The following is a 21,923-nucleotide window of genomic DNA, read 5'->3' as shown; positions in this document are numbered from 1 at the left end:
AACAATGAATTATTGTTTAGTTTTAGCCTTAATGTTCTTTTTACAATGGGAAAAAAAACACTTTCAATAATCTCAATTAAATCAGTCATTTTATCCCCCTTTGGAAACTATTTTTTCCTAGTATCATTAGTTGTGAGAAGAAAAATAAGAATTCTTGCTTTTACTTTAGCAGTTTAATATTCTATGCATAAAACTCCATTTCCTTCATAGTAAATTTTAGTATATTCTTGAAAATATATTGAAAGAAGTCTGGATAGTTGTTAATCAGCATTATCACTTTGAAAAGTTTACATAGAAATTCTCATATCCTCAAATAACTATTTCCTCTTAGTATAACCTCCAGCTTTCTAACATTCTCCATATTCCAATCTGAATTCTTAAGTATATGTCTATTCATTGTTATTGTGGAAAAGTATTTCTTCATGACACTGTAAGTAAATATTTAAAAGGAAATAAGGAAAAAGTGTGTGAGGTATTTGTTGAGTTTTTGAATAAGTACTTAAAATTTCCTTGGTATTTTTAAAGTAAGATGTTATATATTTTTAAATCATTTATTAAGAATTCCCTTGTAGGTATTTTTATTTCTTTCCAATTTTCTTGGCCTCAGAATTTATATTCAAGAGTAATCACTATTATTAAAAGTGTGTGTACATGTACTGATTATATTTTTGTTTCTTTGGATTTGACTATAAACCAGAGTTCATTGTAAAATCTGAAATTTGTTGTGATAGAAATCTTTGATTTCTATTTGAGTTCAAGTAGGAAGAATTTTCAGACCACTCTGAAAGTATCTGAACAATGGGAGCCTTAGATGAGCACTTTGTTTTCTGCATAGATAATAAACAAAGTGCAGCCCCAACTCCCAGTCTTATAAGCATTCCATCAAACTTAGATTTGATTTGTGTTTTCCCACTATAACTCTAATTCATTGAAGCAATAGCATGTGCTATGTCTATTCATTCTCTGAGGAGTAATTGTTTTACCCAAATTTACAGTCTGTGTATTGCATATTCAGGAATACTCATGGGGAAAAAGAATTATTGATGTGGACTTCTTACTTTGTTGGACACTGCTTTTGTGATTGTAGGGTAAAAATATGGAAAATAATTTCAAAGAACTTGTTTAAAATGATCATTCTCTTTCTTTGAACATGGGCAAAAAGTATAAAAATATTAATCAGATGTGGCAATTTAAATGCCTCTTACTCTAAGCTTACTCTGTTAGAACAAATGTATTAAAATATAAATTTTAATTGAGTTTTTCCTTTTGGACATTTTGAATTTCCTTTTTTCATTTGTTCTCCATACCGTGATTTAAAAAGGATTTTCTGCTAAAGCTGAATCCTTAGAGGCCTATAGTTGTACAAACAATCCTTTCAAAATGAATAGTGTCAACCTTTTAAGCCACAGAGGGGAGTTATAAGTCTCCAATCTGTAAAGTGTTGGGCATCAGGATCTATAAATCACTCCAGGTTTTTTTTACTTTTATAGCCATTGCTGTAATTTGAAGTTAAAAGTAAACTTTGGGTGCCTGGCCATGTTTTTCTGTAACTTTTAAGACCTTCCAAGGTAATAAAGACTATTTCCCCCACAAAACAAAATTTCTAGATAATAGCTAACTAATGTCATTTTGAAATGGTACCTGGAAAGTTTTGTCTACATTTCTACTTGAAGAGTAACTTAGAGTCCTTTGTAGAACCTAGCTTATTGCTGTAAACAAAGAATTCAGAAATGACTCAACTCTAGATCTTCTAGTCTTTACTAAATTTGTTCTTCATATTTGGAGATGATGCTGTCTTTATTTTATTTTATTTTATTTTTAAGATTTATTTATTTATATAAGCACTGGGTACAGTCAGAAGCGTGGGAGGGTGAGAGGATTCACCAGAGCCAGAGTGGGGAGCAGAACAGGCAGAAGGCCCGAAGTACACTGCTGAGGGGAGCAGCGGGTGGCAGGAGAGGTCTGTGCGCCATGTGGGACCCTCGCTGGCAGCCGGGGATCGAACCAGCACTGCAGAGGCTGCGGGCAGATTCGCAGCCCAGCGCTCAACCACTGTGCCACCAGGGGAGGCCCATGTCTTTATTTTAGGTGAACTTTCTTTTTGCAGTAGTATATTGGCTTGAATGATTTTGAGAGGTGTTTGATATTTAATCTTTATTATGAACTAACACAAGCCCTTAATGACAGGAAATAGTTGAGGCCATTATTTTTACTTGGTGATCAGGGAAGCCTGAATAGAGCAGTGGTGCTACCTGTATATTACCTGTATTGCTCATTTGTAAAAGAGTTTGCTTTGTCAACAGGAAAAAGAAAATACAGTAAGGTAATGGAAACAGTCAAGTACTTTAAAGGGTGGATAAGTATAGGTTGGATTTAAATAGGCCTGTATTGACAATTTTATAGCTTAGAGTCACTGTCTGTTTGACATAGGTAATGTCCTGAACTAACAAACTATGCATTGTGATCCATTGAATTCAACTCTTAACATTGTTCATAGAGTATTGCTTTCTGAAACATTTTTTTCAGTTTCATGCATCTGTATGCATACATCTGATTGTGTGATTCTCAGGTGTATTTATTATTATGTCTTGTTCCCACCAAAACAGTCAGGAACACTAAATTAGATAATTTTACCTTTTATAGGTGATTGTTAAAGGAATGTTTCATTGCTCTCATTTGATTATTTCTCAAATGTGAATTAATCTATTTTAATGGAAAGGTATCAGTATTCACAAAATGGAGTTTCATTTCACTTGTATGAATGACTTGACATATTTTAAGGTATGTGATAGTGGAATGTGAAGATCAAGATACTCAACAGAGAGATCCAAAGACCCACGAAATGTACTTGAATGTAATGAGACGATTCAGCCAAGCATTGTTGAAGGTAACCATTTAACGTGCTAGTTGGCAAAATCAATGCATGGGTCAGATCTAGCCTATTGCCTGTCTTGATATGTGTCATGAGCTAATAATGTATTTATAAAGAATGCATGTATATATATTCTTTATATTTTTTAATGGTAGAAAAATCATAAGAAAAGTTTGTGATGCTTGAAAATTATTGAAATTCAATTGTCAGTGTTCATGAGTAAAATCTTATTGGAACAGTAATGCTTGTTCTTTTTCATATTGTTTATGGCTGCTTTTGCATTATAATTGCAGTTGGTAGTTGGAATAGAAAGTAGATAGCCAACAAGGCTTGAGTATTTATTTTTTTGATTCTTATGCCAAGTCTGTCAACCATGGAACAACAAAAAGATTCACTTTTCCATTTCCCTCCCTGTTTTCTTTTCTTTCTCTTTTTTTTCATCAAGGACCCTTCTCAGCTATACTTGTCAATATATTTGAGAAGAATAAATGAGAAATTAGATGTACAATATTTTTTGAACTGGAGATCACTGCATAAATAAGAGTTTGAGGCATATAGTTTTTAATGACATATTTTATTAGCAATTATGTATTACTTTGTTATTAGAGTACTTGCCCCCCCCTTTTTAAAAAAAAGATTTATTTATTTATCTATCTATTTATTTATTTATTTATACAAGCACTGGGTACAGTCAGAAGCACGGTAGGGTGAGAAGATTCACCAGAGCCAGAGCGGGGAGCAGAACAGGCAGAACAGGCAGAAGGACCAAAATACACTGCTGAGGGGAGCACGGCAGGAGAGGTCTGCCGTGGCCATGTGAGACCCGCACTGGTGGCCAGGGATCGAACTGGCGCTGACGCTGCAGAGGTTGCGGGCAGCTTTGCAGCCCAGCACTCAACCACTGCGCCACGGGGAGGCCCTGCCCCTTTTTTTTTAAAGCATTTCTTTCAGTTCTTTTAAGGAAAATGTTTTTGCCATATAACCAGAACATTTCTGAAGATATTATGGGCTCCACATAGTCACCGAATCAATGAATATGTGTATTTGGGTGAATGAGTTCTATCTTGTCACAGGATTTTAATGTGAGAGAAGACCCATTTTAATATACTGGTGTTTACTGCAGACTAAGATAATTTTAAACCGTGGAAGAGTTGGTGGTGTTTAAGTAAGATAGCAGATTTCTCATTATCTGTGAATCAAGATAATTAAACTTTTTCAGTTCCACTTCATGATGAAGTTTGCAGCTATTGGAAGAATAAATAAGGATTACCCATGCTATTAGCAAAACTCTGATCACTATGCCGCACAAAACTAATTTCCTTTCTTTTGATTCCCTTCAGGGTGATAAGTCTGTCAGAGTCATGAGATCTCTGCTGGCTGCACAGCAGACGTTTGTGGACCGACTGGTCCATCTAATGAAGGCAGTGCAGCGTGAAAGTGGAAATCGTAAGAAAAAGGTAAACCTGAGAGTTCTGCTTTCTCTTTATGCCTAATAATGTGTCTCGGTATTATTAAATACTGAGTTTTGTCTCTGTTTCTTTGGGTGACATATTTTGTGAAATGTTTACATAGTTAGGGTAATAGGAACATTTACAAGTACTCATTATGTGTAGGAGTCTGTCTTATGAGTGTATATGTATTTTTTAATTCACACAACAGCCTTATACTTTAAATACCATTACTATACTAATTGTGAAGGAAATTAGGGTTAGAGAGATTATGTAATTTATCCAGTGTTTTAGCAAGTAATTTTTGGAGATGGGATTTGTACCCAGGCATTTTGAGCCCATATCTTTATCAGCAATACTTTACTAGCTCAGATTTCAGAATGTTGGTATCTTAGAATATGATCAGTTTGTCCTGGGAAGGACCTCTGAAGATCTTAGTCTAGCATTCTGAGAAGATGAAGGTCCAGAGTAACTTTCCCCAGGTTACTGAATTAGTTGTTAGTAACAACACAAACTTGAAAACAGATACAAACTTGAAATCTCAAAGTAACTATTTTGTATCTTTTCATGACTACCTTTTGATTTCTTTCTGTCAGTGATAGGCTTCCACTTGATGAAAATAGAGGAGTGGGTGTTCTCTTGATCATTAATCTAAATGATATGAAGGAGTCACTTGATATCTTCTCTTTACCTAATCCTGTGACAGGCAGATCGTTCTTAGTGACCTTTGAATAAAAAGACAACCCATTTTATTGCTTTCCAGATTTGTGAGAGGAAAGTGGAGAAAAGAAAAGATGGAGTCCAGAGCTCAGAGGCAGGGGATCAGGACTAAAGAGAAATGCTAGCAGAGAAATGTGCGTGGAATAATATTCACAAGGTTGGGTAGGAGGAAATAAGCTGAAGGGAAATGCATTATTTATTTATTTTTAAAAGATTTATTTATACGTACAAGAGCTGGGTACAGGCCAGAGCTGTGGGGGTGGGGGTGTGTGTGTGAGAGGATTCACCAGAGACAGAGTGGACAACAGAACAGGCAGATTGACTGAAGTACACTGCTGAGGGGAGCAGCAGGCAAGTCAGGAGAGGTCTGCTGTGCCATGTGGATTGCTCCTGGCTGGGTATCGAACTCATGCTGCAGTGGCTCCGAACAGCTTAATAGGTTGCATCTTAACCCCTGTGCCACCAGGGAGACCTGAAACACATTATTTATACTGAGTTGCTGTTTTTTTTCTTACTGAGAAGAATCAAAAACAATTAAATAGCTAAATCGCTGCTGCCATTCCCTCCCCTGTCCCTCTAGCCTGAGGTTCCTGTCAGAAGCAGTGTAATAGCAAGTGCCCACCAGCAGAGGGAGTGTCTGTTCCTGTGACTGTCAGTTTGGGACATGTATTTAAAACATAGTTTGGTTTTATTTGGCTTGTTCCTCTTACATGAGCTTCTGACTATACCTCAGTTTTAGCTATTCTGGAGAATGACTGCCTATTTACAAAATAAGGTTTGTTTTTGCCCCATTGCATATAGTTTAGTCATACAGTTCCAAATATATTCTTAACATTGATTAAATATCTTTTTAGATATTTATATAGATTTACTAAAAACAAGCCCTGGCACCTTGCAGAAACTCCATTGATGGCTCTCTACTATCATTATTTGTGTTGTTACTAGTAAGTAGTAATGAAATGACTATTGCTAATAATTGAAAAGTCATCTGTAGTGATTTCCCTTCCCTCATAATGAAGTTGGGAGAGACATGCCATGGTGAGTGCAGCAGTACCAGCTAAGTGGTAAGGTAATCCAGGAGTTTAATGGCCCATGGGGAAAATAAATTGTAATGTTGCTATCTTTTCTGTATAGATTTATAATTTAGGAATAATTCTATTGCAGAGGTTTCTGATTCTCAATGTTTGAGTTTCAGTAAAAATGCATTTCCACTGGCTTTTTCTTTAAAGAAACTTTCATTTTGAATATTAAGTAGTTTCTTATTTACTTTGTGATTCTTTAGATGATAATATTTATTCCACAAAAATGCGTTGCATGCCTACTACTTCCAAGCATTTTTCTAACTTTTGATGATATAGCAATGAATATAAATATCTCCGCCCTTACCGACCTAATATTCTTATGGAAGGATGAAATAAACAGAATAAATAAGACAGAAAATAGAAAGTTTGCTCAATAGAATTGAGTCCTGTTGACAAAAATATAGCAGGAAAGGTGGGTAGGAAATGCTTGGTTTAAGTTATCAAATAGTGTTTCACTTCTCAATAGTGATCAGGGTGGCCTCTCTGAGAAGCTGCTGTTTGAATAAAGGCCTGAAGCAAGTGAGGGTGCAACCCATGTGGATATCTATAAAACTATTACAGACCAGAAAGAGCAAGTTCCAAGGCCCTGAAGTGGGAGTGTATATAGCATGTTTGTGAAATAAGAAGAAGCCCTATGTGTTAGGAACAAAGGGAGTGTGAGGAGAGTAGTAGATGAGAACAGACATTATAGGGAAACATAGAGTATTTCCTTTAAGCCGTTATAAGGAAACACTGAGGAAGAGGGGAAGCTCTTTGAGGTTTTGGACAGAAGATTGACATGATCTATAGTATTCTAGTTGTTTTTGTTAAGAAACTGGAAGATTCAAAGGTTGAAGAAGCACTATCAGGAGGCTGTTGCAATAATTGAGGTGAGAAATGATGGTCCAAGCCCTTGGACCACGGCTTGTGGCAGTAGAAGTGACGAGAAGTGGCTGGTTTTCTCACCCTTCTCTTTATCTGCTTTTTCATTTTTGTTCTTTAGCACATCAATTAGAAATTGGTTATTACAGGAAAACTTGAAATTCATATTAACTGGCATTACTTTATGCTGGAATATCTGGTCATACAGCAGATATAACTGTTTTTTATAAGGGATATGTAGTAATTCTAAACAGTTTCAGTGTACCTTAACTTGGACTTTTCATCCTTTAGAGGGAGATTTGGAGTATTACTGAAAGCAAATAATTTAAAGTCTTGGTAGGCCTTGAAATATATTATTTTTCTGAATTTCCATCTTTTTGATTCCAGAGTTCTCCCTTCTTATGGCATACATCTTTTTAGTAACGTTACAGTTGAAGTGTTTTATGCTCCTGGAGTTGACAAGTCAAGTATTCACCCTGAAAGTACTCTCACAGCTTTCTAAGGAGAGAAATAGATTATTCCTCTGAAATTGATTAGAAAGGTTTTGTGTAAATAGTATCGACACTGCAAGCTGAAAAAGTTCTTTCACTGTGGTTGAATTACTCACTTTCTGAAATCTTGACTCAGTGTACTGTGCTTGTAAACTGAAGAAAATAGGTGATGAGAGATTAGGATAAGCTTAATATCAAACAGTCGATAAACATTAAAAGGTAAGGTCCAAGTTCCTTCAAGTAAATTGAATTTACTTTTAAACCCACAACATGTAGCGGAGTACCATAACAAAATTCCTTCTTAATATTTTGCTATACAAAATTAAAACCCAAATGAAATTACACTTTCTTTTTGTGGTTTCACAAATCCTTTGAAAACAGGAAAGCAATAGGATATGCTTAAATGTATTCCTGATTCTATCATTTTATGTTAATTTTGTACCTTCAATTAAGTCCATCTCAAGTATATTCCTGATTCCCAGCTGTAAGAAAAGGTGTTCTTTAACCTTTTTAGTAAAGTTCAGCTTTTTAGTCAAAAAAGTACTCCTTTTAAAAACATGCTGCTGGGGGCTTCCCTGGTGGCCTAGGGGTTAAATCTCAGCACTATCACTGCTGTGGCCTCAGTTTAATCCCCAACCCAGGAGCTGACCCACATGGTGCAGCAGAGCTCTCTTGTCTTGGTCTCGTCCACTGCTCCCCTCAGCAGTGTATTTCAGTAGATCTGCCTGTTCTACTCCCCACTCTGTCTCTGGTGAATCCTCTCATCCTCCCACCCCCAACCCCCACACCTCTGGCCTATATCCCAGTTCATAAAAACATGCTGCTGTTATTGACAAGGTAACTAAACCTGCTTGAGCATCATATACATAATGTCTGCTTTATGTTACTTTGCACCCACTTTTATGGTGCTTTGAAAATAAATAGATCAGACCTTTCTGTCTTTACTATATGTTTTATAAATGAGTTTTCTCCTTTAACCTAATTAATCCTTTCTGATTTGTTCTAGAATGAGAGGTTACAGGCATTGCTTGGAGACAATGAAAAGATGAATCTGGCAGATGTGGAGCTTATCCCATTGCCTTTAGAACCCCAGGTGAAAATTAGAGGTATAATTCCAGAAACAGCCACACTATTTAAGGTATGTGATTGAAACCTAATTCTTTAAAGCTAAAACAGAGACACTGCCTTCAAAAATTATTATATTGCAGGTGATATGTGCAATTTCTTTTGACTTAGTAAGTGCTAGATGAATAGGTACCTTTTATTTATCAGTTTGTTTTGATTTAAGGTCCTGTGTTATATAGGGATTTTTTTATGAAATATATCAAATATTTTTATATCTCAGATTTTTTTTTAATCTTTAATTCATTGAACTATTTGTTAATAAAAGCCACACCTACTTTTTTTTAAAGACTTATTTGTGTATGCATACAAGAGCTGGGGTACAGGCCAGAGGTGGGGGGGGGGTGAGAGGATTCACCAGAGACAGAGTGGGGAACAGAAAAGGCAGATTGACTGAAGTACACTGCTGAGGGGAGCAGCGGGTGAGTCAGGAGAGGTCTGCTGGGCCATATGGGTTGCTCCCTGGCCAGCCAGGGATTGAACTCATGCTGCACAGGCTGTGGATTGCTTCATAGTGTGGTGCTTAATCCCTTGCGCTACCAGGGAGGCCCAAGCCACAAATACTTTTAGCTTTTTTAAAAAAAGTTAGATTGCAAAACTTGTATCATATATTCAGTTCATAAGTTCACATGGTTAAATATGAATCCTAGCTAACCTTTTTAACATTATTTGGTTATTATCTGTGACGCATCATTCTCCGCTTGGCATTATAATGAAAGTTCTCTGTGAGACATAATATTTTAGATTTTGTGATTCTAGCATGAAAAGGCAAGGCATAAGTTGCATTGGGGTGTTACATTGCATCCAGCTAAGGGGTTCATAGAACAACAATTTAAGTATCTAAAAGGGGTGTGATTATAGTAAGAAATTGTTATTTAAAGGGTATATTTAAAGGCAACCTATGGCAGGCTAGCCTGCACAACAAAAACATATAGTAGTAATTGCTCCTACTATGTATTGTGGACTCAGGTCACTTCTGTTCTCTTAAAAACTAGCTTAATGTTTTAATTTTCAAATGTTGCTTGTAACATGTTTGGTTTGTTTTAAAAACTCATTAATAGAATTTAACCTACAATTTAAAAAAAATACTGTTACAGGAGATAAAACACAAATATTTCTTAGTTTATGCTTATAGTCCATGCAACTATAAATGCAAAAAGCTACACAGAAGACAGTATATGTGTAATAAGTGTTCCTTTTGCCTGGAATTTCCAACTAGACCAGCTTTCAGACATTCTTGTTGCTGAAGAACTAACCAGGAACAGTAAATTGAAAAGGTAGTTTCACCTTTTTTTTTTAACAGGAAGGTAAAGAATATCTAAGAGCAGAAATTATAAGAGTGGAATGTAAGAATGTATATTTACCACTATTGTTAGGTATACTCTGGACCTATTTTCTCTTTAATTATACAATATTATAATTGTATCATACATGTAAGAAGTACATCATTAATAAACTAGCAAGGGACATCATTTTGACCCCAATATCCAGTTTTTTTCTTTCAGCCCATAAAAATGTGAGCATTCTGGAAAATTCTGAGTAGTTGTTTAAAGTATGCATTTATTAGAATAGGCTAGCATAGTGACTTAATTTTTGGGTCCCAAATGACCTTTAAGGTAATTTATAAACCATTTTGGGGTGATAAAAGTATACTTCAAATTTAAGATTATTTAAAATTCAGAGTTTTCAAAAAAGCCTTGACGCTTTTTTATATTGTGGTATAATTAAATCTTTAACATTTTAAGCATGCAAATAATAGCTTAATATATGTATATGTTGCAAAATAATCACCACAGTCAGTCAGTCTTTGGTCTTTGACGCATTTTTGATACTTTTCACCTAATATTTTAAAGGAAAGTTTTCAAACATATAGCAAAGTTGAAAGAATTTTAAATTTTAAACAACTGTGTTCCTACCATTTTACTTCCATTAGCATTTTACTATTTGTTACATGCTTATTTATCCTTCTTTGTGATACTTTTCATGCTGTTTTCTCTCATGGGCTGTGTAAGGTTTCTGTGAACTTTTTCTTTGTGAGACTAATTTCTTTAGATTATTATGCATTCTTCAGATTTCCATATGACATTAATTCTCAGTGATCAAAACCAGTAGGGCATCTCTCAGAAGTTTTGTGATCGTTTATCTCCAAAGTAGTGGTCTTAGTATGCTTCTCTATGTGAAGTTTAGTTTCTGAAGATAATTTCATTTCATTGCTTGTTGATTTAAGCATATATTAACTAAAGGAAGATTTCATTTAATGAAGGGAATAATTCTGGGTATGACAAGGTTATTATAGAGAAAAAGGTACAGATACTTAGATTCCCCCTTATTTTATAAAAGCAACAATTCAACTATAAATAGTTGGATACCTGCCATTAATCACCAGTGCTCTTGACTTTTTTTTTTTTTAAGATTTATTTATTTATTTATACAAGCACTGGGTACAGTCAGAAGCACGGGAGGGTGAGAGAATTCACCAGAGCCAGGGTGGGGAACAGAACAGGCAGAGTGACTGAAATACACTGCTGAAGGGAGCAGCGGGCGTGGCAGGAGAGGTCTGCGCTCCATGTGGGACCCTCCCTGGTGGCCAGGGATTGAGCCGGCGCTGCAGAGGCTGCAGGCAGCTGCGCAGCCCAGCACTCAACCGCTGCACCACCAGGGGAGGCCCGCTCTTGACTTTTTATCTGGCATATTTTGTGCTTTGCTATTTCATCTCACTGAAATTCAGTATGTCTGTGATATTAAAATGATGGTGAACCTATTTAGGATGTGCTGTATCAGGCATGGTGGCAGATTCTTGACTTTTATGGTTTCTGATCCCCTTTGAAATTCTAGAGGGGAGATGCTTGTTTTATTTTACAGATAAGAGAAAGAAGGGTAAAGACCACACACAAGATGAGCTAACTCAGTTCCGCCACAACCTGGAGTCCCAACCATAACTGACTTCAGAGCTTGGCCTATTGCTGCCATGTTATCTTCTATTAGCTAGTTCATTGTTCTCTCCAAGGTACCCTAATGCAACTTTGCAGCTTGTTGCGAAATCATCTTTTTTTTATATCCTTACCTGTTTGTTTACCTTCCATGTCAGCATTTCTCTCTGTATATAGTAAATGTAACGGATTAATTTACATCCAAATTGAAAGTATTATTTTTATTTCCAGAGCGCTCTTATGCCTGCACAATTATTCTTTAAGACAGAAGATGGAGGCAAATATCCAGTTATATTTAAGCATGGGGATGATTTACGCCAAGATCAACTTATTCTTCAAATCATTTCACTTATGGACAAGGTGAACATAACCTTATGTTGATAGGGAACATTTTTTCATTTTAGAAAACTTCTGTATGGACACAGTAGTATTTGTGAACATTCAGGTACAATCCTGGAGAACTGAACAATCTGTTTATTTAAAGATTTATTTTTATTTATCTATACAAGAATTGGGCATGGATGAGATGTGCAGGGGGTGAGAAGAGTCACCAAAGTGGGGAGCAGAACAGGTAGATCTACGGAGATACACTGCTGAGGGGAGCAGCAGGCAAGACAGGAGAGGTCTGCTGTACCATGTGGTTAGCTCCCTGGCAGGGAGGCCCTTGTATATATGCATTTTTTATAAAAACATTTCCCCCAGTTCTCTTCATATAATATTTAGTAATTTCCTAATTTTTACTTTTTAAAATTCAAACTCAAATTCATCTCTGGCTTTTGAAGTAGCATGTTTGTCCTCATTCCCTTCTGAGCGTTGAAGTACTTTATGTCCAGTACAGAATTCATAGATCAATAGGAAGAACCCTAACATTCATTGAAAATTAGTGCTAGTGATTTAGAATAAGATTAAAAATATGGCATACCATCATATAAGTGCTTACTAAATTAATTTTGATGATAAAAGTTAAATTAACCAATGTAGTTAAATCTTAATTTTGTTTGTCCCCCGAATCTTTTTCATATTAAACTATAATATTTACCTATAAAACTTTCATAATCATCTTTACATTTGGTTAATATATTATTTTTTTTTATTAAAAGCTGCTACGGAAAGAAAATCTGGATTTGAAGTTGACACCTTATAAAGTATTAGCCACTAGTACAAAGCATGGTAAGTTTACTTTACATCATGATTGTTTTTTCCAATGTCCAGTCTGCATATTTTTCCTTTTTTAATTAAATGCTTTTAAAAATCTTTATGGTTGAGCTAATTTGTAGCACTGAGGACCAACTGGATCTACATGCCTACCTGACATTCTCCCTCTCTTCCTTCTATCCTTCTGTTCATCTCTTATGATCATGTAATAGTGTTTCGAAAAGAAAATTTAATACCTTTATGATATATTTCTTTGCATTCAAAACTGGTTGCAATTCACAAAACTTCTTATCTGGTGCTCTAAATCCTGAGTCACCATTTAAGAGTTACTCTGCACTAGAGAGGTTTCTTGCCGTGCTCTGTTTATAAAGCCACTCAGCCAATGATATTGCCATAGCAATTAAATACGTGTTTGTGTGTATATACATGTGTACTCATAATATAGGGTTATTTGAAATTGAATAACCTTTGGAAGTTTGGCGGCAGATTCGCTAGGAATGCTTACCTAATACCTACTGTAAATTTCATAGTCTTGTTACTCTTAGAGATTCATACCCTCTGGTACCTTGGAGAAATGTATATTTTTAGATTTTGTCCTTCCTCTCACCACTTAAAAATCTTTTTGATAGTTTTATTACTTTTGTCATTGTCTTCTTAGATGATCTTGTTAAAAGTACAAATTTGCTTTTTGACTGTGCCAACTTTCATTTGCTCTTAAGACAAACATAAAAGCCTTAATGTAGCTGACTGCCCTGCCCTGTCTTAAGATTCTTTTATGCTACTTCCTCCTTGCTTCCCAGACTTCTGCCACAGTGGCCACTTTCCATTTTCTGGTATACACTATGCTCTTTAAGCCATGAGATCTTCATTTATGCTATAGTCATTTTCTTTAACATACTTTGCTCCACAGTTATCTATTTTATTATACTTCAAAACGTCTCAGATGTTCTCTTCTCTCTGATGTGACTTTAGTCTCCTCTACACTATTCTTTTTCATAGTACTTTTGTTCATAGTACTTACACAGTAAAACTTCTACATTCATGTGATCTGTGGCTCTATTTTTTACTGGATAAATTTCTCGCTACACAGTATATAAACAATAAATACCTGTTATTTTTGGGGTGGGTGGGAGTTGGAGAAAGGAACAAAGGGTTATAAGGATGGTGATAGGGAAAAAAAATAAAAAGATAAAAGAAGTCTCATCAGTATTTATTCACTCTGAGTATCCTTAAAGACCATATAAGCAGAATGTTTATACATTTCCTGTAGATCCTTAGAAAAAGTGAGTATGTTTTTAATGCAGTACTCACTGTATGATCTTTGCATTATTAAAAGAATTACACAATGAGCTACTGGGGTGTTCTGTAGAAAAGGACTGGCACAACAGCAGGTCTCTAAATGACATGTTTCTTGACAGTATGTTAGGTTGACTTTTGGGTTTTAAGGTCTTGTCCCAAAGAACACAATCTGTTCTTTTCCTTCAAACAGTGAACTGTAAGTGTTCAAAGACAAAGAAATTGCTTATAATTCCTCCAGTAGCTCATCCTTTACATAATAATGTTGATTTAGTTTAGAACTAACTTGACATTAAGAGCTAAAGAGTATTCTGAATTTTTTTGAAGTTTAGGCCTATTTGCTACATAGAGGCCAGGGGTTCCTCTCTCCTCCATTCCTCTCTTCCACCTTCCCCCTCCATCCTTCTCTACTTCTGCTTCCTTCTCCTTTGCTCCGTCCCTTCTTTCACTCGGATTCTTATTGATCATAACTTAAAGGGTTTAAGGAAATAGGACAGAGCAGAGCAGAGCACAGGGTCTACACCCAGAAGATCATAAGGACTCTGAGTTTGCCTGTTTCAGTGGTTACCCAAGCCCTGAAGCATTTAGAATATTTGTAGGAATCAAGTAGCTTCAAAGGCAGCTTCACTTTAGGTATTCTGTTCAGTCCACTAAGCCAGAAAGTGGTTTTTAACATAAATTGTTCTAACCTGTTCGTGCTTAAAGGTCAGTTTTCTTGTCACTTTGAAAAAGAAGATTATTTTACTAATCACCAGATATTCAGAAAGCTGTGCAAGCCATTAATTATTTTCATAAATTACAGGCAGTCCAGTAACTACTCAAGGATTATTTCACTTCTGGGCTAGAAATCTTTTTGTATCCTTGATTATTGTCTGTTTTTTAAAATCAGAAACCTCATTTTAAAAAAACATGAAAAATGACCAAACTTGTACTTTACACAATTTATTCCATTATTTATAATCATATAGATAATTAGTAATCTATAATAAGCACTTAAGGATTTTAATGCCTCACGTCTATTTCTGATTAAAAGACTTTATTTATTTATTTATTTATTTATTTTTTTAATAATAAATTTTATTTTTATATTCCCCATACAATTGCAGCCCCCCATTAAAAGACTTTATTACACTGAATTTTATATAACTGCCTAATACCCTACAATTTATCAGGCTTTCCTTCCATTTCTTTAGTCATCATCCCTCCCACCCTCAGAGGTTTTCTAGGCACACAAGGGTTAGGTTGTCATGAAATTCTACTGTCTATAAAGCTCATTGCCTAAAAACTGAACAAGTGAACATTACTTTGAAATCTAGAAATGCATTATGTGTTATTAGTGGAACAGGGCTCTCTTCTAGAAATTCCACAAAATTGAAAACTGAAAGCCATGACTGTTGGAGACTTGGAAGAAAATAAATAAATAAAGTAAATAAATGAAAGATATAGCAAACAAACCCCAGGTGAGTGAGGAGCAATTTGAGATATAAACGCCTAGGATAAATTTGAGAACCTAAAATACAAACTAATAAACATTTTTTTTCCCTGATACGGCCAGTATATTGATACAAAACTGAATTTGGGTCTGAACTCATGGGCTATATTAAAGGAAATGTCTACTTTCCATTTCTGCTGTATTAGAACAACTCTTGTTGGAAGTATAGCAGTTACTTGTTCATTCATTCATTCATTCATGATTCAGCAGTCTCTATTGAATGGCTACTCTGTGTCAGACTATACCAGACTCTCAGGATGGAGCATTGGACAAGAATCCCTGCTTTCAAAGAGCAGGGATTGTAGAATTAGCAACCAGTTGATCATCAATTAAGCACATAGAATTTGAAGGAGAGGGCTTCCCGGTGGCACAGCAGTTGAGCGCTGGGCTGTGAAGCTGCCCACAGCCTCTGCAGCGCCGGTTCGATCCTTGGCCACTGGGCGAGGTTCCCACATGGCGCACAGACCTCTCCTGCCGCCCGCTGCTCCCCTCAGCAGTGTACTTCGTCAGTCTGACTGTTCTGTTCCCCACTCTGGCTCTGGTAAATTCTCTCACCCTCCCGTGCTTCTGACTGTACCCACAGTGCTTGTATAAATAAATAAATCTTTAAAAAAAAAAAGAATTTGAAGGAGAGTGATAAACACATAATTTATTTTTAGACAGTAATAGTAAAACAAAGAAGAAAAACCTTGTCAGCTCATTTCCCTTACTACCCACATTTAATCTGCTAGCAAACTCTGACAGCTCTCCCTTCAAATATATCTAGAACCTGACTCCTCCTCTACCCTCATCACCCTCACCCTGTCCAAGCCAACATCCTTTCCACTTGTATTATCGACTGTATATTGTTTGGTAGTTCAAAGAAGTTATGTTTTCCTTTCCCATCATTTCCAAGAAATAACAGAGAATGAAGTATTAAAAAGAACCAATGAACATGATACATTCTCAAGGTTAGGTGACCGATATTCCACAATTCCAGGTTTAAAAGTGATTTTAAATTTGAAACATTTTTAATTGATTTATGTCACAAAACTACAGAAAGAATAAATCTTTTATGCCAGATTTAAGAAGCTTAACCTATTACTATGTTCCTTGTGTATAGTAATACTGGCCTAGAAAAATGTTGAATTACTGTAATTTAATTTACCAATTTACTCCTTGTAGTTCCTCTGACATAATTGTCAGTATAACCTTAGTACAGTGTTTATACACCTCTTTAAATTGTTTCAGTTTGTAGTGTATATATTTGCAAATAAAGTTATTCTTCGCAGAACCTTTCTTTTTATTGCTTACCAATAAGTGCGCTTACTTCAGTGTGTATGTTTCTGTGTAGGCTTCATGCAGTTCATCCAGTCAGTTCCTGTTGCTGAAGTTCTTGATACAGAAGGAAGCATTCAGGTACAGTATCATCTATTTTAAAGATTTATAAAATTTATAAATACATTCTTAAAATTTGGTCTTCATAAGCAATATATAGCTGGAGATGCTCAGTTCCTCAAGTAGTATCTGATACATGATAGATCAGGAATTGGTGTACAAATAAAAAAATGATCAAGTTTATTATATTTCAAAATATGGAAATATAACCAATGAGCATTTTAAATATTTTCTGGTTTTGTTGTTATTCAAAACAGTGGTAATGTGATACTGTTGTTCATACATATTTTTCATAATTATCTTTTAACAATCCTATTTTTTCCCTGTAACCTTGTTGTTCTCCTTAATACAAGACAAGGAAAATAGTTACTAGGACTAAGCAATGTATATCATTGGAATATTTTTGCTATTTTTTAAAACATATTTTTCCCCTATGTCAGAAAAACTGTATGTAATTCTCACAGAAAAAACTGATAATGTCTGAGATGAAAGATAATGCAGAGACCGGCTTGATAGAGGATTACTTGTCATAGTGTGTTTTTGTCTTTTCAAGTGTAGAGGGTCCCAGTAATTCATTGTAGAGTTTATGTTTAAGGAAGACATTATTCTGATACCATAGCAAAGCAAGTGGTTATTCTAGGCTTTGGTTGAGGATGTAGTCATGTACACATGTTGGACTTCTTGGGATCCTGCTACCATACACTGCAAGCCTTAGTTTTTAGGTAATAACGATACCTTGTTCTAAGATTGTTCTGATGATGACATGAAATGTATGTAGAGCTTTAACATAGGTTCTAACTGAAGTAATTGTTTAGTTACATTGACTTAATTGTACAACTTCTCACTTATTATGTTGTTCTTGGCAATTGTGATTTGGTAAAATAAAGATATTGATGATTTGCCTTATTGATTTTTGGTTCCATGTTCAATCTTTTTAAAGAGTTAAGTTGAGGGCCTCCCCTGGTGGCTCAGCGGTTGAGCGCTGGGCTGCGAAGCTGCCCGCAGCCTCTGCAGCACCGGTTCTTCGATCCCCGGCCACTGGCAAGGGTCCCACATGGCTCAACGGACCTCTCCTGCTGTGCCCGCTGCTCCCCTCAGCAGTGTATTTTGTCAGTCTGTCTGTTCTGTTCCCCGCTCTGGCTCTGGTGAATTCTCTCACCCTCCCGTGCTTCTGACTGTACCCAGTGCTTGCATAAATAAAAAATAAATAATTCATAAATGAATGAATGAATGAATCTTAAGAAAGAGTTTAGTTGAAATTATAGGTTATTCTCACCTTCAGCTGTAGTAGATAATTAAAAATTATTTTCCAGAATAGTTGCATCTCCTGTGCTTCACATTGCTACACATCTTTGCCCAACCCTGGCATTGGCAAACTTCTGAATTTTGTTATTTTATTGTGGTTTTGGTTTGTAGTTCCCTGATTTTCAATAAGGTCGAGCATTTAAAAAAACATATGCATTGGGGGGTGGGAGGGGAGGGATTGGGGTCAGAATGGGGGGGCTGCAATTGTATGGGGAATATAAAAATAAAATTTATTATTAAAAAAAAAATAAAAATAAAAGCTTAACTAGAAATTAAAAAAAAAAAACATATGCATTGGCCATTTATTTTTTATGTGAAGTGCCTGTTTATTTTCCTATTGGGTTGTTTGTCTTTTTTTTTTTTAATTATTATTGATTTGTAGGAGTTCTATATATATTATAGATATAGATCCCAATATCCAGGGTGTACAAAATAGCTAAAAGCACAGGATAAACTTGGTTTAAGTATATTAGTTGTATATTCAAATGATAACGCTCTCTATGTATATGTTTAACATCTAAATGTAAGGAAATAAGTCCAGTTGGCAATCTGAAAAAAATAAAATTACACCATCTTTTTCCATTGTTCCCAGATTCTTTGGACTCTCTAGTGCATTTATTGTGACCTTGTAAATTTTTTGTTCAGTCAGCATCTCTCTCATATTTATCCACCAGTTTCCTCTGAATTATGAGAATTCTTAGTAGTTATATTATTATTTTGAAGATTTGGATGTAGTTTTATTGAGCATGTTAACAGTATTTCACTCATGTTCACTTTTAGGAGAAAATGAAACAAAGTGATAAATTAAGAGATATAGCAGTAAATTTAATGTTTTCTCTTACTGTATAGAAGTAGTAACATGTATATATATAGAGAGAGATATTCTTAAGAGTCTATAAGCAGTAATAAGACTGATTCCTGTGAATTGTGCTTCCTTAAAGTCCATATTTTATTTTATTTTTTTTTAAGATTATTTATTTATATAAGAACTGTGGTACAGGTATAGGTCAGAGGCATGGGAGGGTGAGAGAATTCACCAGGGACAGAGCAGGGAGCAGGATAGGAGGATGGACTGAGGGGAGCAGTGGACGAGGCAGGAGAAGTCTGTTGTGCCATGTGGGTTTCTCCCTGGCCAGACGGGAATCGCACCAGCGCTGCAGAGGCTGTGGACTGCTTCACAATGTGGCACTCAACCCACTGTGCCACCGGGGAGGCCCAAGTCCATGTTTTATAATCACTAAATAGGTTTAGATCAGATACTTGTTGGTCATTATTTACAATGTCAAGGTACCTAAAAGATTGCATTATATTTAAATTTATTAACATGTAAATATCTTTTCAGAATTTCTTTAGAAAATATGCACCAAGTGAAAATGGGCCAAATGGAATCAGTGCTGAGGTTATGGATACTTATGTTAAAAGCTGTGGTAAGTTTTTCAAGCTGCTAATTTGCATTGATGTGTTGTAAATAAAGGCAAGCAGACTGTCCTGATACTGCCATACTCATACTTATGTTAAGGTTTTGTGTTAGTCAGTTGGAATTGCTCTGACAAAAATACCAGGAATTTGGTACTCACTGTTCCTGAGGCTGGCAGAAATCAGGATGCTGCCAGCACAGTCTAGGTAAGGACCCTCTTTGGGTCAAATCATCATCAAAGGGATTAGGGAGCTCTGTGAACACTAGTCCCATTCAAGGGGCAGCCTTGCTCATGATCTAAGCACTCCTAAAGGCCCCACCTCATGTATCACATAGGGTGTTTAACAGATAGAAAATATTGACAAAAGAAGTTAATAAAGGTTTGACAAAATAGAAGTTCTAAGACTATTTATTCTTTAATGGATATATCTTTACAGCCACTTAATATTTTGTAATTATAAGTTATCTCTGACTGGAAGCTGTTAACTTCTCCCTACTAGGTTTTCTTTGTATTTTTGAGTAACTATAATTAAGTAGACTGTGAGAAAAGTCTAAGGCAGCAGTAATTATGTTTTAGATAACTCTGCTGTGATAACAATGCTGTGTTACGATTAGTACTTAGTTCCTAGAGATAGGTAAGTAGTAGCATATCATTGAGATTACTTCATATGTTTCAGCCATTTATTCCTGTCCTCATTCCATTAAGTTTATATTGTAGATAATTTTTATTTTTTACTTTCTTGAGAGATATATTTTCATAACTAGGTTAAAGAAAAGGTTATTAAGGCCTCCCCGGTGGCGCAGTGGTTGAGCACTGGGCTGTGAAGCTGCCCACAGCCTTTGCAGTGCTGGTTCTATCCCCGACTGCTGGCGAGGGTCCCACATGGCGTGCAGACCTCTCCTGCCGCGCCTGCTGCTCCCCTCAGCAGTGTACTTCATCAGTCTGCCTGTTCTGTCCACCCCGCCCCCACTCTGGCTCTGGGGAATTCTCTCATCCTCCCTTGCTTTTGACTGTACCCAGTGCTTGTATAAATAAATAAATAAAACCTTAAAAAAAGGGGGGTTATTAAAGGATTCAACAGTATAATTGAGCCCTAAATGATATATGGCATATAATTCCAAATTTGTACTTGATGTTACATTTTTGACCAAGGAGTATACAGAAAACAGTATTTCTAGAAACTTTAAAGACAGTGAAACAAAATACCTGTCTTAGAGTCCTATATAGTTTAAGTCATATTTATTTAAGGAGAATAAATGTGTTATATGTAACTATGTTTACTCATAAAAGTGATTGCATACAGTATATTTAAAGACCAAAAAACACTGGAACATTCAAGAAAAATGCTTCCTGTCTCTCACTCCTGCTTCCTTTCCCATTCTGTCTTTTCCCTATCCTTTCTCCTCCTTTCTTCCATCCTTCCTTCCCCGACCCTTTTCTTTCCTGTTTTACTTAGACCTTCAAGTCTGTATTTTCTATGACCTGAAAAATTGAATATCAGCTGAAGACTCAACCAAGTTGAACATCTGAGATTATAGATTATTTATGTAATTGGCAATTTATACTATCTTTCAGCAGAACTTGTCAATCAAGTCAACTATACATGGCTTTTCTGTGACTTGGGCTTCTCAGAATTGAGTTGCCACAGGGTATTCTAAGAGATAAGGAAGCAGAAATTGTTGGTTTCTGAAGGCCAGTGTTGGGAAGCTAGTAGACTGTCACTTCTACCACAATCACTCACAGCACCTGCCTCGATCCAGATGGGAGGTGACACAATTTCCACCTTCAATAAAAAATTTATTAAAAAATTTAATTTTAATTTTGAGATAGCTACAGTAAAGTTTTTATATCATAATCTGTTTAAAAAGGAGTTACTTTTTCTATTTGAATTATATGCATATACATAATAAATCTTGATTAAACTTTGAAAATGCTGCTCACTTAGTAAAATTACTGAAATGGTGTATTATAGATACATACTAAATGTCATAGCATGTGCCTTTTATATAATGTCCTCTTTTTTCCCCAACATTACACATTTATTTGTTTCCTGATAACTGATAATTAGTTGCTATATTAACTAATCTTTTATATTTCATTGAGTTTGCTTGCATTCCAGGTAATGTTGGAGGATGAAAGCCGTTATTTGAATTTTCATTAAAGAATTAATTGCTTAGGGCCTCCCCTGGTGGCGCAGCGGTTGAGCGCTGGGCTGCGAAGCTGCCCGCAGCCTCTGCAGCTCCAGTTCAATCCTCGGCCACCGGCGAGGGTCCCATATGGCGTGCAGACCTCTCCTGCTGCCCGCTGCTCCCCTCAGCAGTGTATTTCAGTAAACCTGCCTGCTCCGCTCTACC

General features: G+C 35.9%; 1 protein-coding gene across 1 annotated transcript in view; it reads left to right on the top strand.

Annotated features, from left to right (window-relative positions):
* PIK3C3 (phosphatidylinositol 3-kinase catalytic subunit type 3) overlaps nucleotides 1-21,923 on the top strand; it is a 124,381-nt gene that overhangs the window by 55,458 nt on the left and 47,000 nt on the right. Inside the window, exons 14-20 of the mRNA XM_037508597.2 lie at nucleotides 2,782-2,887; nucleotides 4,213-4,329; nucleotides 8,481-8,612; nucleotides 11,758-11,886; nucleotides 12,627-12,696; nucleotides 16,803-16,867; nucleotides 19,494-19,578. Of these exons, the coding sequence (XP_037364494.1) occupies nucleotides 2,782-2,887; nucleotides 4,213-4,329; nucleotides 8,481-8,612; nucleotides 11,758-11,886; nucleotides 12,627-12,696; nucleotides 16,803-16,867; nucleotides 19,494-19,578 (704 nt within the window). The remainder of the gene's footprint in view (nucleotides 1-2,781; nucleotides 2,888-4,212; nucleotides 4,330-8,480; nucleotides 8,613-11,757; nucleotides 11,887-12,626; nucleotides 12,697-16,802; nucleotides 16,868-19,493; nucleotides 19,579-21,923) is intronic.

This window comes from Talpa occidentalis, unplaced genomic scaffold (assembly GCF_014898055.3).
Source record: "Talpa occidentalis isolate TD23 unplaced genomic scaffold, MPIMG_talOcc4v2.1 talOcc4.13, whole genome shotgun sequence".
Lineage (NCBI taxonomy): Eukaryota > Metazoa > Chordata > Mammalia > Eulipotyphla > Talpidae > Talpa > Talpa occidentalis.
This window is presented reverse-complemented; position numbering and strand designations above follow the sequence as displayed.